Below are 17,638 nucleotides of genomic sequence, written 5' to 3' on the forward strand. Positions count from 1 at the left end.
TCGACTGGGCACTTAGTAAAAAATATTATACTAAAAAAAATTTACTCGACTGGGCACTTAGTAAAAAATATTATACTAAAAAAAATTTACTCGACTGGGCACTTAGTAAAAAATATTATACTAAAAAAAATTTACTCGACTGGGCACTTAGTAAAAAATATTATACTAAAAAAAATTTACTCGACTGGGCACTTAGTAAAAAATATTATACTAAAAAAAATTTACTCGACTGGGCACTTAGTAAAAAATATTATACTAAAAAAAATTTACTCGACTGGGCACTTAGTAAAAAATATTATACTAAAAAAAATTTACTCGACTGGGCACTTAGTAAAAAATATTATACTAAAAAAAATTTACTCGACTGGGCACTTAGTAAAAAATATTATACTAAAAAAAATTTACTCGACTGGGCACTTAGTAAAAAATATTATACTAAAAAAAATTTACTCGACTGGGCACTTAGTAAAAAATATTATACTAAAAAAAATTTACTCGACTGGGCACTTAGTAAAAAATATTATACTAAAAAAAATTTACTCGACTGGGCACTTAGTAAAAAATATTATACTAAAAAAAATTTACTCGACTGGGCACTTAGTAAAAAATATTATACTAAAAAAAATTTACTCGACTGGGCACTTAGTAAAAAATATTATACTAAAAAAAATTTACTCGACTGGGCACTTAGTAAAAAATATTATACTAAAAAAAATTTACTCGACTGGGCACTTAGTAAAAAATATTATACTAAAAAAAATTTACTCGACTGGGCACTTAGTAAAAAATATTATACTAAAAAAAATTTACTCGACTGGGCACTTAGTAAAAAATATTATACTAAAAAAAATTTACTCGACTGGGCACTTAGTAAAAAATATTATACTAAAAAAAATTTACTCGACTGGGCACTTAGTAAAAAATATTATACTAAAAAAAATTTACTCGACTGGGCACTTAGTAAAAAATATTATACTAAAAAAAATTTACTCGACTGGGCACTTAGTAAAAAATATTATACTAAAAAAAATTTACTCGACTGGGCACTTAGTAAAAAATATTATACTAAAAAAAATTTACTCGACTGGGCACTTAGTAAAAAATATTATACTAAAAAAAATTTACTCGACTGGGCACTTAGTAAAAAATATTATACTAAAAAAAATTTACTCGACTGGGCACTTAGTAAAAAATATTATACTAAAAAAAATTTACTCGACTGGGCACTTAGTAAAAAATATTATACTAAAAAAAATTTACTCGACTGGGCACTTAGTAAAAAATATTATACTAAAAAAAATTTACTCGACTGGGCACTTAGTAAAAAATATTATACTAAAAAAAATTTACTCGACTGGGCACTTAGTAAAAAATATTATACTAAAAAAAATTTACTCGACTGGGCACTTAGTAAAAAATATTATACTAAAAAAAATTTACTCGACTGGGCACTTAGTAAAAAATATTATACTAAAAAAAATTTACTCGACTGGGCACTTAGTAAAAAATATTATACTAAAAAAAATTTACTCGACTGGGCACTTAGTAAAAAATATTATACTAAAAAAAATTTACTCGACTGGGCACTGGGCACTTAGTAAAAAATATTATACTAAAAAAAATTTACTCGACTGGGCACTTAGTAAAAAATATTATACTAAAAAAAATTTACTCGACTGGGCACTTAGTAAAAAATATTATACTAAAAAAAATTTACTCGACTGGGCACTTAGTAAAAAATATTATACTAAAAAAAATTTACTCGACTGGGCACTTAGTAAAAAATATTATACTAAAAAAAATTTACTCGACTGGGCACTTAGTAAAAAATATTATCAAAACGATTGAAAATTTCGTAAATGTGCCGGAGGGTTTACGAAGCAATGCATAATGTATTGCAAATTGTCGTAGATGTGCTACGGGATTTAAGTACGAAATGCCAAAGATAAGTAGAAGAATTGTTTGTTGCATATTACAATTATAACTATTAATGCAAGCTAAAGAAAGTATAGTTGCATACATATTATTTAAAAACGCAATACTTAAAGGCGTGAATAACATATAAAGTATAGGCAATGATAGGCAAAATATACCAAAGTATTGCAAGAAAGCTCATATATATTAGTGCCAGATGTCATATAAAGCAGCAGTGTAATATGTAGCAGGTATAATGTATGCTATATGTATGCTATATGTATATATATATATATATATATATATATATATATATATATATATATATATATATATATATATATATATATATATATATATATCACCCATAGACACCATCACTTTCCAGCGTAAAACACTTCCGCAACGAGGGTCCCAGACCAGGTTCACCTACTAATATATTATATATTTTGTTTCGGTTGAGATTAGCTCAGTGGGTAGCAGCTCAGCTCTTGAATTCGACAAAAGAAACCTGTGTCGGGTTCAAGTCCCGGTCAGGGCAAAAAAAAAATAAAAACACAATTATTGATCAAAATATTTCTATAGTAAAACTTGCCTTGATCGGGAACCCACTAATATATATATTTGTGGCAAGGCCTTCTAGAAATCTAGGGGGCCTTGCTTTCAGCATCAATAAGACATATCCGTTCACAGATGGCTCCAGGAATTTAGTAGACAGCTTCACAATTGTAACTTTTAGCAATTATTCGAACCTGTAAATCACAAGCGCCATCTACATTCAAATAATTACAAATTTTTAACAATTATTCGAACCGGTAATTTACAGACGCCATCTAGTTTCAGGTAATTACAACTTTTAGCAATTATTCAAACCAGTAAATCGCACGCGTTATCTATACTCAAATAATTACAACTTTTAGCAATTATTCGAACCAGCAATTCTAGAGGCGTCATCTACATTTAAAAATTACAACTTTTAGCATTTATTCGAACCAATAATATCCAAGCGCCACCTATGTACCAATAGATTTCACTACTTTTAACATTTATTCAAACCGGTAATTCACAGTGTCATCTACAGTCAAATTAATACAACTTTTAGCAATTATTTAAACCAGTAATTCACAGGGATTATCTACATTCAAATACATATTACTACTTTTAATTATTCGAATCAATAGTTTATCAAATTTTATCTGTGATAATCTTCATTGATTGAATAATAATAGGCATTTATTTAAATTGAAAAATAAACAGTGCTTGCTCAAAACTTCTTAACAGACAACCAAACTTATTTAATAGTACATTTGAAATATTATATTCCATGAAATACCTTTTCCAATGGTTAAAAAAGAGGCGCAGGATGAACTGTATATCTGGAAGGCATTACTCACTGCAAGGAATTTGCATCATCGCAATTGTGCTATTAAACCGTAACAGTGAAGTCCATGGCTGTATTGTCATCACTTTCAACTGGAATATAAAATAAATTGCATTAAATTTTGTATCATATATGTAGTACTACTCATGTGTGGTTTTTCTCTTCCATCCATTGTCTATTTCGAAACCTTCACTGTAAAAGAAAATTGAATTTAAGAACTTCATAATAATAATAATAAAAAAAATATATACTGTTTTATTTTGAATAAAATATTGAATTTAATTGTTGTACCTATCAAGAAGCACGAGAGCCTTCCATTTATTTTGAGAGTTGACCAAGAATTGCAGTTGCAGCCAGCTGCAGCATATTTCATAGCTAATGATGTTTTTCTAATATTCTTTGTTTTGCATTGCCGGTATTCTCTGTAAAAAAAAATTATTACATTAATTATTCAAATTTATATAAAAAATTACCGACAATTTTTTTAAATCATTTATATTATTTGACTGCAATACTCGAGTAAATTAAATTTGTAATATAAATTCATCACTGATGAAATTTTTAAATATTATCAAGCAGTTTAACAATAACTTACCTATATTTGATTCAAAGTCTTTGATTAGGTAGCCATTTACTAGTAATTCTAGGATTTGAAATCATGCATCCTCTGATTTGCCTGGTTTTCTTCCAACAGTTCTCGTCTTGACGTGTTTAGTTATTCAAGCCAATCCATTTGCACCAAATGCACCAAAGGTATATTGTATTGTTCGAGTGAGGATTATTTCTGAAATAAAATAAATTCATTAAACTATTGTTATTTAAAGAGTAGAGTACATGAATTATTTTAAATATTCGAGCTAAACATACCTAATTTAATAAAAGCAGCAGCCTCTTTGAAATCCTACGGTAAGAATACATTGGTTCCATTCTTTGAAATGGTTCTCTTCAGTTAGGGCCCACGATTGCTTGTCACGTTATTTTCTTCAGGAATGCACATATTACCCAATATGCATGTCGACAAGTCCACATTGTTTGATTCAATGTACGATTTTTAGAGCATCACCCTTGTTATTTCTTTCAAGAATGCACATGTTCCACAATATGTATATCGGCAAGTCGATATTGTTTCATTCACTGTAGGAATTGCAGAGCATCTATTCCACAATATGTATGTCGGCAAGTCCATAATGCCACATCGTTAAGCGCGGTAGCGCCGGCACTTGTGAATTTCCAAGTTAAATGAATTTTTGTTATGAATCATTTGCCACAACAAGCATTTCAATGTCGATCTCAAAGATTTCCCAAACAGTTTTTATGTATTATTCATAATGCAAACGACGATTTGTTCAAATCATGATGTTGCTTCTAGTGTGTATTAGCAGAAAAATCAACTGTAAGACATGTAATGAGTAAATGTCATCTATTTAAAAATATCAGTGGATTGCAATGCAATTTCCTTCAATCTAAAAATTGAAAACTGTCAAATTAATATAAACCTAAAATAATTTTCAATGTAAATATTTCAAACAAATTAAGAAAACTCAACAACATTGAATTTTTAACTTATAAAGTTTTTACGAGATAATGTTTGCCATTCACATATAAAAATATATTACTTTAAATATTGTAGGTTAGAATAGTGAATGTTGTCAGCTAGAAATATAATAAAATCAATGTACCTAAATATACTTTACAATTATAACTTGTAGCTAACAAATTGAATGGCAAACTCACTCAGTATATTGTCTAGGAACTCACTTTTCAATTTTTCAAGAATCAATGAATTAAAAATTTCAAGTGAAATTAAATTTGATTTTCATGAGCAAAAATTAAAGATAAATGAATGTTTGTTAGCATATTGACAGGTCCAGTGGTCCGAGATCCAATAAAAATCAATAAATCATTTGTATTCCAAAACTGATTAATACATCTATTATGTACATCAAATATCAGATATTTTATACAGATTTGAATGATAAGTACAAACATTGTTCACATTGTTATGGATTCCGTATCCAAATTTATACAGTTTAACCGTAAAACTCCGACGCGGCGCATACTCGCTCCGATATTCTATCTCGCCCATCGCGATTGCTTCGAAAAAAAAATTCAAAGTTTTCAACAAAAATATATCAAAATTATCAAAACAGTTCTCATTTTCAAATGTTTTCAAAGGCGCCGAAAAAGAATAAATATAGTTTTTCATTGATATAAAACAGAAAAATTAACAAAAAATGCAACGATTTTTTTATATAATATAATATAATATATAATATTTTTATTATAAGCAAGCTCAACACATGCAAAAGACGGTAAGAAAAAGAAAAAAATTAAACTATAAATATTTATTAATAATAATCGTAAATATATAAAGACACAAAAAACTCATTTATCTCATATAAATAAATATCCGACCGACGGAGGGTTAAACAAGTGGTGCATCATGCCTTGCTGCTGATTGCTGGAACTTAAATTACCATAATTTAAATTTATGTAAAGCTTCAAAATTTTTTGAAATTTTTGGAAAAAATAGTTTGGATTTTTTTTTTTTAACAATTTTGGCACTTGAACACGAAATGGGTTGCGTCGCCTTTGAAATGAGCTGTGAAACTCAAAGTGAAAATATAATTTCAATTGAACTGCATACTACCGGCTACGGGCTTGCCAAAAAAATTTTCGAACGCAGTACGGGGAGAACAAACCGTTGATAATGTGCGCATTACTCATCCGCTTTTCAATGTTTGCGATAACCAATAAGTTTGGTAGGTTTTCAAGGAACTCTCGTCGTGAAAATACTAACATTCATGCACCATGTTACAACACATAGCAAAGAATATATAAAATGCAGTTTGAATAGAAAATACCAGAAAAAAGACAACATACTGGTTCACATATATCAAAAAGCGTGTATTTCATACAAAATGTATGGGTGGTCTGGACAGACCACTCCGACCGTTCAAAGTATAAGAAAGTTAATATCCTTATAATTATCCTTCTGTACATTTTTTCCTGATTTTTTTATTGATCGACAGCTAATGAAATTTTAGGAAAAGTCAAGAAATTTCAAGTCGATAGGATTACTAGAAATATTCTTTTTTTTTAATTGAAGTCGAAAAAAGTCCGGCCAGACCACTCCGACCGACGGAGGGTTAATGTTATGTTAAAACGATGTACAAATTTATAAAAAACTAAACTGGTGGTTCAAATATGTACCAATAGCAAAATAATTTTAAGAATCTAAGAGCTGTGTTAATAAGAAATCGTGATTTTTGGCATATTGAAAAAATCCTAACCACTGACCCATTGCCGCCCCATTTTTCTTGCAAATCTATTAAGCAACGCAGTCTACTTTAAACTAATATTTGAACGTGTAAATGGATGGATGATTTCAAACATTTCAGAAAATTCTAGCGATATATAAATCAAAATGTACTCGGAAGCCGCAGTAATTGCGTCCACGCAATTAATTCATTTTGTATAATGAAAAGCCAAAATGATCAAAACTGAAAATAAAACTACAAGTTCTCGTATTACGGAAATTCGGTATCGGTACCCACAAAATCAACACGAAAACCTTGAAATTAATATAAGAAATATGTATCACTGACCTTTTCTCCTGTAAACGGTGCTGCATCAGTTCAAATTTCTCATGTAAATTAGACTTGATAAGGGCACAATTACAAACACTTGAAATTAATAGGTATAAAATTATCGCACTATTAAACTGAATTCAATTCGTAACAATGTTGAACTCACGCAACAAGCCGGTCGGCTACGTCCATTTCGCCGAGACCCTTCTAGCCGTAAACCGTACACCGTACACGGCCGCAGTCGAAAACGAAATGATATCCTTTAGCAATGGCAGGCCGATTCGAGTGGTGGGGAGAGCAACTAGGTGATAGGTGATGGGCGGTGATGGGCGTGGCCTGCCCCTGCGACATATCTTTGTCCTTGTCCTGCGCATTAATCCTATGCGTGGAATAGAGTGCGAAATAGTACTCGAGCGCACTCGCACATGACATAGTTGTCCTTCTCTGTACGCAGCATTGCATAATGGCCGATCGGCTTCCGAAAGAACCTGCGCCATTATCATGTTGTTTGAGCTTCTGTCTGTCGGCAAACTGCAACGTAAAATCATATTATAATTATTTTTATATTTCAATCGACATATAAAGGAACTCTTTTTCTGTAGAATTTATGATAAAAGTTTATGTAAATAATAACACAACAGTTCATGCAGAAGGATAAAAACAGACTGACTGATTCTTTATGATACTGATATATTCTTTAACTAATCACTTTGAATCGTTTATGAATTTTTAATTATTTTGGACATAATATAAAAAGACGGAATGTGCAGGACATTCTCTGATGCCATTCTTGCTTTAAAACTCCGTTTTGTTGAAATCCAAAATGTACCTATTTCGCATAAAAAGAAGTTTGCAAACTACAATTATTTTATTATTGGTTTTCCATTGTAATTGTTCACACCAAAATCACAGCATCCGATATATTGATATAGAAAGAAATCAAATATCTAAATAAAAAATTATTATAAAATAAAATCAATCAATACAAAAATTAAACTTTGAAAACATTGTAAATACAAATATAATTTGTAGTTGTAATAAAAACTAGTTGGTATTGGTATTTTGCCTTGAGGCAAGTTACATGAACTTTCTGATATGTGTAAATAATCGACTATATAAATTAATTTATGAGCGATTAAACGTATTCCGAGTAGATTTATTACACATAATTGAAAACGAACAAACACGTTAACTCGAGTATTTTCTAAAAGCAAATTTTCAAAAATTAATAACTTTTATAATTGAACCAGTTTCGGTAGGACTTAATGGTTTAGATGTACATTGAGATCAAGTACTCTAGCGTTATACCAAGTAAATCGTCTAATTTTAATTTTAACGAACGTCAAAAAAACTACTCATTTTCTCAAACTTTGATGAATTTTTAAAATTCAACTACTAGTAAGGCCATAATAATTCAGTAAGATCCATAAGACCATAGTATATATCGCCCAAAAAAGTTCCATAAAAATCGGCGTAATATTTTTTTCAACGGTTAATTACAAGGAAACGGCTCGGTAGATTTTCACCAAAAACTAATCAGTATCATTCCCAACTAATATCTTTCGAACAGTTTTTTTCTTTAATCGATTCGGTAGAATGAGCTTAAATGTGGACGAAAAGTTTAACACTTTTTTTCAAATTACAAAGAAACGGTTTGGCAGATCGTCTCACAAAACTGACCAACTATAGTGCTCATTGAGATACATCGAATGACTTAAATTTCTAAAATCGGTTCAGGCGTTTTTAAGCAAACGTCGATTAAATGCCAAAAAAACGATACCAATTTTTGCAAACTTTGACGAATTTTTAAAGTTAAACCGATAGTGTCGTAGGGCCGTAATATTTTAGTATGATCTAGAAGACGATGGTATGTACCGCAAAAAAAAAATTATAAAAATCGTCGAATTTTTTTTTTCAAACTTTATTACAAGAAAACGACCCGGCCGATCTATACCAAAAACTAATCAGCACGATTCCCAACCAATACCTACGAACGGTTTTTGAATTTTCAAAATCGATTCAGAATTGCTGGCTAAACGTGGACGAAAAAGTTTTCACTTGTCTGCGATTTACAAAGAAGCGGCCTGGCCGATCGTCGCACAAAACTCATAAACCCTAAGTCGTCATCGAGATACATCGAATGGCTTTTAAATTTTGGAAATCGGTCCAGCCGTTTTTGAGAAAACGTTGATTTACGGCAAAAAAATTGTTCACACACACGCGCGCACACACACACACATATACTTTTTCCAAATGTTAGTCTCATTCGATTCAGAATGGCTTGAAACGTCGAGAAAACATAAAATTAGCAAATCGGATCTTTTGATGAAAACATAAACTTCTCCTTCGGGAAGTTAATAAACACGTAATTAATATTACAAATAAAGTGTTTTACAACAAATCATTGGTCCTTCGAAAAATCAATCAAACCTAACAAATAGTAATATTCTACTACTATCGACGCCACATCTATAGTTTAAAAAAAAAATTGTTAAGAATTAGAAAGGTATTGGCATAAATTTGGAAATTTCAAATTAGACGCAAATAGTGTAGTTAGTAGGAAAATGATTTATCAATCATGAATTTTTTAAAACTCGTCAGAGGAAGGTAATACGCTACTTTGACAAGATTTGCAAATTCATATTCAGGATATTGAAAGTTTGTTCAAAGTGAATATATTTTATCGAGTAATCGACATTATTATTAAACAAATTAAAACGCGATTCTTCCGATGAATTAACATGTTTCAAATTTCAGTATGTTGCTACAATAGAAGTTTTCAATGATACTGATCTATTAAATAAAAGCTCTAAAATTTGTTTAGATAAAAAAGACATTAGAAATTCAGAATAAACAAATTTTAAAATCATTATTAATAGATCAGAGTACCATAAAAAAAACTTTTGTTCAGATTCTGAACCATTTGCCAGGGAAGTTTAGTTTGCGATCAACTCTTAGAGGCGGAATACGAAATACCTACTTCGGTAAGAAAAGATTTCATTTACTAAATAGCTTATTGAAGTTAACATTTTATTTTTAGTTCAAAACAAAATATATACATGGTTCATGCTATTGTTTCCTAATAAGCTAGACGACAAATGGTTTCATCTTCGTTATAAAAATCGTCTAAAAAGTATTGAAACGGATTGGAAAATAATAATCTAGATATCAATGATCAAATATATGATGAGAAAATATATGTTAAATCACAAAATATTTATTGTTAAAACATTTTAATTGCCCGAGGTTTTTCTCGGACTACGGTAATAAATTGCAAGTAATTAAAAACTATGTTGGAACTGATTAAAAATGCAGAATCATTGAAATCCATTAAATAACATTAAAATTATGAATATTGCAAAATCTTAATGAAAACAAAAATTATTTAAATTATTTCAGGTAGATAATAATATATATTCGAGGAATTGATTATTTTTATGGCTATAATTTGTAATTAACTATTTTATTCGCTGATAAAATAATTGACGAATAAATTGTCAAGTATGATATAAAGAAATTGTTAAATTATGAAATTTTCATTATTAAGTCATATTGTTTAGGTCGGAATATAAAAATTAATTTGATAAAATATTTTTAAAATTAAATTACCTGCACGTTTTTTAATAGCAAAAGTAAATCGACTGTCAAATAATTGAAAATAGTAGCCATTTTATAAAGTAAATTTCATAAAAACTGATTTTATTTTCAAATTTATCAATCGAATCACATCACTGCTAATAATATGTATTTTAGCATGATCAGATGTTTCGTAAAATTGTTCAATAAAGTAATTTTTATAACAATACTAAAAATTCAACTACTTTCATATAAAAATTGATAAATAAGATAATTTTTAAGGCAAAATTAAATTTGTTCGTCATGAATCATCATCGTCGAAACATGAAACATTTTAATTAACGATTTGATTGCTCGCAAATGATAAGTTCCATCAATTAATCATATATACATTCATATATTTAATTCAATAATTACTACAAATATACACAAATAATTAACGTGCATTTAATAAAGAATAAACATTGCATAAAGTGCGATGTATTGCAAACGGACTGTAAATGTTGAATTGAATATGTATGAATCTATAAATTCGGACAGATTATTATCTACAGATATGGAATTATGTAACACTCCAATTATTCTGCATTTAAAGTGAAGTTTTGTAAAACAAATTGTTGCGAATGCATTTATAGATCTTTATCAGACAAAAGTAAACTAGAGGTGTATGGCATCGTGCCTTAAAGCAAATTGCTGGAACTTCCCGTACCGTAATGAAATATTCGAGAAATTTTAAACGCTTTCAAATATATTATTACAAATACTGTAACTTTCATTAATTTTGCTATCTAGTCATATCTGAGCAATCAAAATCAAATGTGAACCATAAATCAATTTATCTCCACAACATTAACAACCGTTCGTCATTTCATTTCACTGAACTGTCATTTTTTTAACATTTAGCTTTGTATCTCCGAAACCGCTGGGCCTACCTTTGCCAAAAACTAATAACCACTTTTCCCCGTCGTTACGAACTGAATGTTTTTTGGATCATACAAATTAGATGATCCGTTCTCTCAAAAACTCGATTTCTATTTTCCGCACTCTTTGCTCCATATCTCCGTAACGGCTTGACCTGCCTTTGCCAAAAACTAATCAGCACATCTCCCTATCAATAGAAATCGAATGTTTTTTAAACCATTCAAATCGGTTGATCCGTGCGCCCGAAAACGTGGACGAAAAAAGCGGACATACGAAACACACACACACACCCACACACACATTCATTAGTTTTCTGAGGTATGCCTTAAAATGTTCAGAAACCTCCAAAACGTCGAAAAATGCAAAAATTTTCATTTCCGATGTTCGGCCCATTATTATAACTACCCTTCGGGAAGTTAATTAAATGATCAAAGTAGTAATCAAAGTCATTCAATCTAATTTTAAACGTATGTTATGAAAAACATGCATGCAAATGCGTTCTAATATAATTTTGAAAACAATTCAATCGAAGCAAATACTAATATTGGGTCTATTGTTTAATTAATAACTACTCAGTAATATCATTGTAAAATAAACAAATACTGAATGAATAGAAAAGGCGTACAGATATTTAAAACATTTAACTAATTCATAAAAAGAAACCAATTTGCAAGAAAGTATCAAAATAAAAAGCTGAATCGCGAATTCCTTAACAAATTCATAAAAGAAAACTAATTTGTATGAAACTAGCTTAATAAAAGTGTGAAAACTTTTAGAGAAATTAGGAATCATTTACATGTAATGGAAATATGCCAATGTTATCAGCTATAAATAACATTATAAGACAATAGCGTAAACATGATTAAATTGAAATAAATATGTGTTATTGGCTTCACTGCTTGAAATCAATCATATTTCCGCGAATTTGGTGTGATTGTATTATATATGAGCATGCCATTTAAATAAATATCACTTACCACAGCGGCTTACAATCATTCTTGATTAGCTGGAAGTCAGCATCCATACTACGATAATAAAAACTCCTTGGAATGTATCACAAAAATCACTTCACACACAAAACTTTGACATTGTAATAATACTATTTTCTAATAAACACTACAGCAATTGAAATTTGAACAAATATCAGTACTAAAATGTAAAGTTTGCAAGACTCCAAAGAGGTTTAAAGTATTAACATGACGCCAATTGGACAAACATCTGAAAGAAATAATTATTATTATAAATCAATATATTATAATAAATCAAATTAATTTTTATTCACAAATACTCAATCCAAATGCATATAAATTGCCAGTAGCCTGATGTGCTGAAGAGACACAGGTTGTTCAGTGAATAAATGTACTAAATATAATGTAAAACAATAATCAAATCAATCCCAATTTCTTTAAATAATACATATTTACAAAATTTGTGAAATAAGTGTAATATTTTTAAGATCTATTTGATTTTATTAACTACAACCAAATGAAACCATACAACAAAATAATAGTATAATTACCTTAACTTCAAATTTCTGATACGCTTCTCAGGATTCCAATAGTCTTCTAAATACAAATGAGTAACAATTCAATGTACTTGGCTTCAGGTAAAATCTGCAAAATAGTATAATACTAATAATAGATATATAACTATCAAATTCATTCATATCGAGAGACTGTGGAAAGAAAAGTTTGTATGTTATTGTGACTAGCTAAAAGAATATTGTTGCCAGAATTGAGTTGGCTAGTTGATGGTGACGAAGAACTATTTCATCATGAATTAAAGTGTTGTGGGGCTCTTTACATCTATAGCAAGCACCTTTAAAACTACGCCTCTTAGCATCATGTCCAGGAAGTAAACAACGAATGCACAGTGAATGCTTTAACACCAGATCCTTGCGCCCTGAAATCTCCAACTCCTTAAACTTGGAACATTTGTACAATGGATGACTTCCCTTACAACAACAACACGGAGATACTACCCTTTTCACTGTACTAACATGAACCATTTTAGAATTTCTCTTTCTCTTCATTTCTCTTTAGAATGAGTTCTCTAAGGCACAAACCCGCAGCTCCAGAAAGGAAAAAAATTGATTTACCGTTAGAAGAACTTTCCATTCCTGGACAAATTCCATGCCATGCCATGCGAGTATGGCTGTCAACCTTCTTGTTTAGCATATACAACAGAATAAGATCCTAATGTTTAGTTGGTTCATATTCAGTTGAAAGAGCACGTATTTGTTGCCTCGCACTTTGTGCCTGTTCCTTTGTGTATCTGTGGTATGTTGTCGATCTGCTGCAAATGGGAATTCAGTATTTAAAATTTAATGTCATAAGTCTTACACAGTAGCTCATAGGCCGTCCTCAGTGTAAATCTCATTTGTTAAGCTTAAAGATGATATTAGTTTTGCAGCAGACGATAGTAGAGCTCCCTTTAGAGAGTGCAACTTTTGGACTTGCAGCAACTTTGTGTTATTGTGAATTAACGAGTTATAAAGATCTAATAAATTGGGTCCACTCACTATAATCACCGTTGAACTTGGGTAACGTGATCTCTGGTAACTTTACATCTAATGCTGGATTTGAATCTACCGACCTAGACAGTGATAGGGTACCAATATTCGTAAGAGCATTTAAACGTGACATATGCTAAATAACATGTACATTAATTAACTTATTCTATTCGTACCTTACCTTACAAGTTACAATTGTCGTAAATACCGCTTTCACGCCACTCCGGTGCTCCAAACCCTTGTATGACAGTGTCTTGTGTTGTTATTGTATAAGGTGCGACATAGCCTTCTGTGCCAGGTGTGCTCCAATTCTCAGATGAGCCCCAGTAACACGAATAACAGCGATGACAAACTCTGGAGCCTCGTGCGCCTAACTTCTTCTCAAATGAAATCTGCGTGCATTCACTCAATTCACCAATAATAAGTATTGCTGCTCTATTGTTGAGCTTGAGCGTATTCAATTCTTGTTTTTAGCGTGAATAGTTTTAAGGTTCAACCATTTTTGAAACTTTTTATCAACTTTCTTCACGGCGAAAAAATCGGCGTCCTTTTATATATATTAGCACTGATTTTATTAATATTATCCGTGATGAAGAACCAAACTTTATGGTATAAAAAGAAACACGCGAAGAAATTATATACAGAATCTGTTGAACACAGAAATAATAATTTTACATTTACGAATACTTGTTGTAGGTTAGACGGCGGCTTAGACATTAGACAAAAGTGACAGAAGTGACAGAACAGATTGTACAAGGCATGCAACATGCATGCATGTGCATTTGCAGAAAGCAACACTGCTGAAATTTTGACAGGTTATGGTCAACACCGGAGCAAACTTCAGTGTGTATGGGTGTTCTGGCAATCGTAATTTTTTGTTATTTAATGACTCCTTTAAAAACGTAACTAGTTTCTTTACAAAATCGGCAACATTATACAAAACCAAATATGCACTAATAGAAAACCGAATATCAAACATACAATTTCCTGAAAAATACAAAGATACATTCTTGGAACGCTGGGCGACTTATTGGAAATTCTTTTTAAAGGACTATAGAGAATAATTAATGAACATATTCACTATTTCAATGGCAAATTGAAATGTTTCAACATAACCTCGAAAACCATTCACTCACAATGCCGAATATTATGCTGAAAACCTTTTCAAATTAATAAAAAACAAAAGATCATTACTCACATTACTTTATATTCACATTTATTTATTTATATTCATCACTAATTCAGTTATTCACCAAATAGATGCAAAAAGTGTGAAGCACTGGAATACGAACGGACTGGAACGGACCCTAGTATTCTCATAAGGATTCTAATGACTAATTTGGCGCAAAAACACAACATTCACTATATTAATCGTTTTGGTATTGTTTAAGGGCTTTCCTAATCACTTTTGCATACTTTTCAATGCAATAATTAATGAACATATGCACTATTTCAATGGCAAATTGAAATGTTTGAACATAACCTCGAAAACCATTCACTCACAATGCCGAATATTATGCTGAAAACCTTTTCAAATTAATAAAAAAACAAAAGATCATTACTTTACTATGACGCCTGATATGAGGAGGAAGACATTATGCTTGTGCTCTTAATATCGCTTTAGCTGTTGGGTATGATCTAGATACATCAGTATTGTATGATTTATCAATATGACAATATGACTTTTAATATCCTGTTCTGATAATCCACTCATTTATTTTTATCATTTTCATTTTGTTCATATTATCATATTTCTGTACATTATTATATATATATATATATTTTTTGCAATTAATTTATTATTTAAGAAAAATCTATTTTCTTTTCCTAAACATATTGTTTGCTAAAATCTCATCAAGATCATGTTTCTTGACAGATGTCGTCCTGAAGATGGAACGTACCTAGTTCCGAAACGTCGACAGTAAACAAATAATTAAATAAAGAAATTGTTTATTAAAAACTTTTGTTTTTTTATTTTTTATTATTTTTGGATTCTTGTTCGAAACTCTACATATATATATATATATATATATATATATATATATATATAGGAGATTGCTATTTGAGAAGAAAAATGATATTTTCATATAGTGTGAACCAAAAGTTCATTTGCCTTTAAATCGGTTCATTTGTTTTTAAAGAATAGAATTCCTATTTCTGTTGCTTCCTACCACATAAATAAAATTCTATTTAATTTATCTAGCCTTTGGTGAGCAAATACACAAATAAGAAGAAAGTATAACTAGCTGTAAGTGTAATTTTGTCTTTTAGGGCAATTAAGGCATCGTGCCTTAAGGCAAATTGCTGGAACTTCCCGTACCAAATAATAATTGCCTTTGGTGCAGATGGATTGGCATAACTGAACACTTCAAGGCGAGAACTGTTGGAAGAAATCCAGACAAATTAGAGAATGCATGATGACAAATCCTAGGATTACTAGTAAATGGCAACCACCTAATCAGAGACTTGGAATCAAATATAGGTAAGTTACAATTAAATTGCTTGATAATATTTAAAAAATTTATCAGTGATAAATTTATATTACAAATTTAATTTACTCGAGTATTGTAATCAAGTAATATAAATGATTTAGACATTTTATCAGTTATTTTTTATATAATTTGAATAATTAATGTAATAAATAATTTTTTTTACAGAGGATGAGGGCAATGCAAAACAAAGAATATTGGAAAAACATTATTAGCTGAGGTATAGGTTGCTGCTGCTGCTGCTGCAGCAATTCTTGGTCGACTATCAAAATAAATGGAAGGCTCTCGTGCTTGTAGGTAGATACAGATAAATTCAATATTTTATTCAAAATAAAATGAAATTTTCATCGTTTCATTCTTATTATTATGAAGTTATTAAACACAATTTTCTTTTTCAATGAAGGCTTTGAAGTAAACAATGGAATTCAGTAAAGATTAAAAGATGAAAAGGGCTCAGACAAAAAGTTGCAACATCATCGCGCTCTGCAAAGGGCTTAATCAGGTTAGTAATCATAAAATAGTTACAATTATATACTTGATTATAAAAATTTGCAACAAATTATAGGGAAAAACATTACAAGTAATTTTTCATATTTATTGCAATATTTTACATACCATAATTGTTATTACAATTAATTCATAAAATTTTTATTTCTACATTCATTTTAAACATAAATTTTATTTAAAACTTCAATTTATTTAATTACTGAAATGTTGATTTCCAACAAAATAATTTGAAAATGTTGAATGAGAATAAATAATTCATTTATTGAAATTGACATTTACTGAAATGTTGATTTCTAACAAAATAATTTGAAAATGTTGAATGAAATAAATAATTCATTTATTTCAGTGAGGACAAATGAATTCGAAGGTGTCATTGTCTAGGGCAGAGTTTTGGAGGCCACATTATCTCTGCTGCGAAGCTGCTGCTGCAATTCTTGGTTGACTCTCAAAATAAATGGAAAGCTCTTCAGCAATTAAATGGGATGTTTCATTCTGAATAAAATAAAGTTTATATCGTTTTTATCATTATTATGATGAAGTTATTAAATACAATTTTCTTTTACAGTGAAGGCTTTGAAATAGACAATGGAATTCGGTAAAGATAGAAATGTACCAAATTGATGGTGATGCTAAGAGAACGTAGGTGACATATAATACTATTGAAATGTTATAATTTATAGTATCTCAAAAATCTAATTTTTTCAGAGTAAATGATTTTCAAAAATGTTAATCTTTTTTTAAAAAAAAA

At 29.9% G+C, this 17,638-nt stretch overlaps 1 protein-coding gene and 2 long non-coding RNA genes across 5 annotated transcripts; 1 reads left to right on the top strand and 2 right to left on the bottom strand.

Annotated features, from left to right (window-relative positions):
- Nucleotides 1-2,526: 2,526 nt before the first annotated feature.
- On the bottom strand, nt 2,527-4,689 carry LOC113372970. 3 transcript variants are annotated; one of them, XR_003366821.1, is made up of 5 exons: nt 4,163-4,689; nt 3,891-4,079; nt 3,587-3,717; nt 3,248-3,387; nt 2,527-2,666 (listed from the first exon to the last, which is right to left on the bottom strand). It is a non-coding gene; the product is annotated as an uncharacterized LOC113372970 (long non-coding RNA). The 3 variants fall into 3 exon arrangements; XR_003366819.1 differs by lacking the exon at nt 2,527-2,666 and having other exon boundaries at nt 3,012-3,387; XR_003366820.1 differs by lacking the exon at nt 2,527-2,666 and having other exon boundaries at nt 3,377-3,487.
- A 2,153-nt stretch (nt 4,690-6,842) lies between these two features.
- On the bottom strand, nt 6,843-12,518 carry LOC113373281. Its single transcript, XM_026613586.1, has 3 exons — nt 12,360-12,518; nt 7,052-7,416; nt 6,843-6,981 (listed from the first exon to the last, which is right to left on the bottom strand). Exons 1-2 carry the CDS (start codon nt 12,404-12,406, stop codon nt 7,068-7,070), a joined length of 396 nt encoding a protein of 131 aa, XP_026469371.1. The 5' UTR covers nt 12,407-12,518; the 3' UTR covers nt 6,843-6,981; nt 7,052-7,067.
- Nucleotides 12,519-16,200: 3,682 nt separating this feature from the next.
- On the top strand, nt 16,201-17,366 carry LOC113373292. Its single transcript, XR_003366910.1, has 4 exons — nt 16,201-16,376; nt 16,552-16,680; nt 16,787-16,885; nt 17,237-17,366. It is a non-coding gene; the product is annotated as an uncharacterized LOC113373292 (long non-coding RNA).
- Nucleotides 17,367-17,638: the final 272 nt, after the last annotated feature.

The sequence above is a fragment of the Ctenocephalides felis genome, unplaced genomic scaffold (assembly GCF_003426905.1).
Source record: "Ctenocephalides felis isolate EL2017-DRISC unplaced genomic scaffold, ASM342690v1 CF-g0.4_SCAFFOLD_01604, whole genome shotgun sequence".
Lineage (NCBI taxonomy): Eukaryota > Metazoa > Arthropoda > Insecta > Siphonaptera > Pulicidae > Ctenocephalides > Ctenocephalides felis.

What these genes read in the sequence shown, in the direction of transcription:
- LOC113373281 (XM_026613586.1), bottom strand. Translation starts at nt 12,406, where the DNA reads ATGGATGCTGACTTCCAGCTAATCAAGAATGATTGTAAGCCGCTGTG. An exon ending in AATGATTGTAAGCCGCTGTG is followed by an intron (nt 7,417 to 12,359) that starts GTAAGTGATATT and finishes TTTACGTTGCAG; the next exon opens with TTTGCCGACAGACAGAAGCT.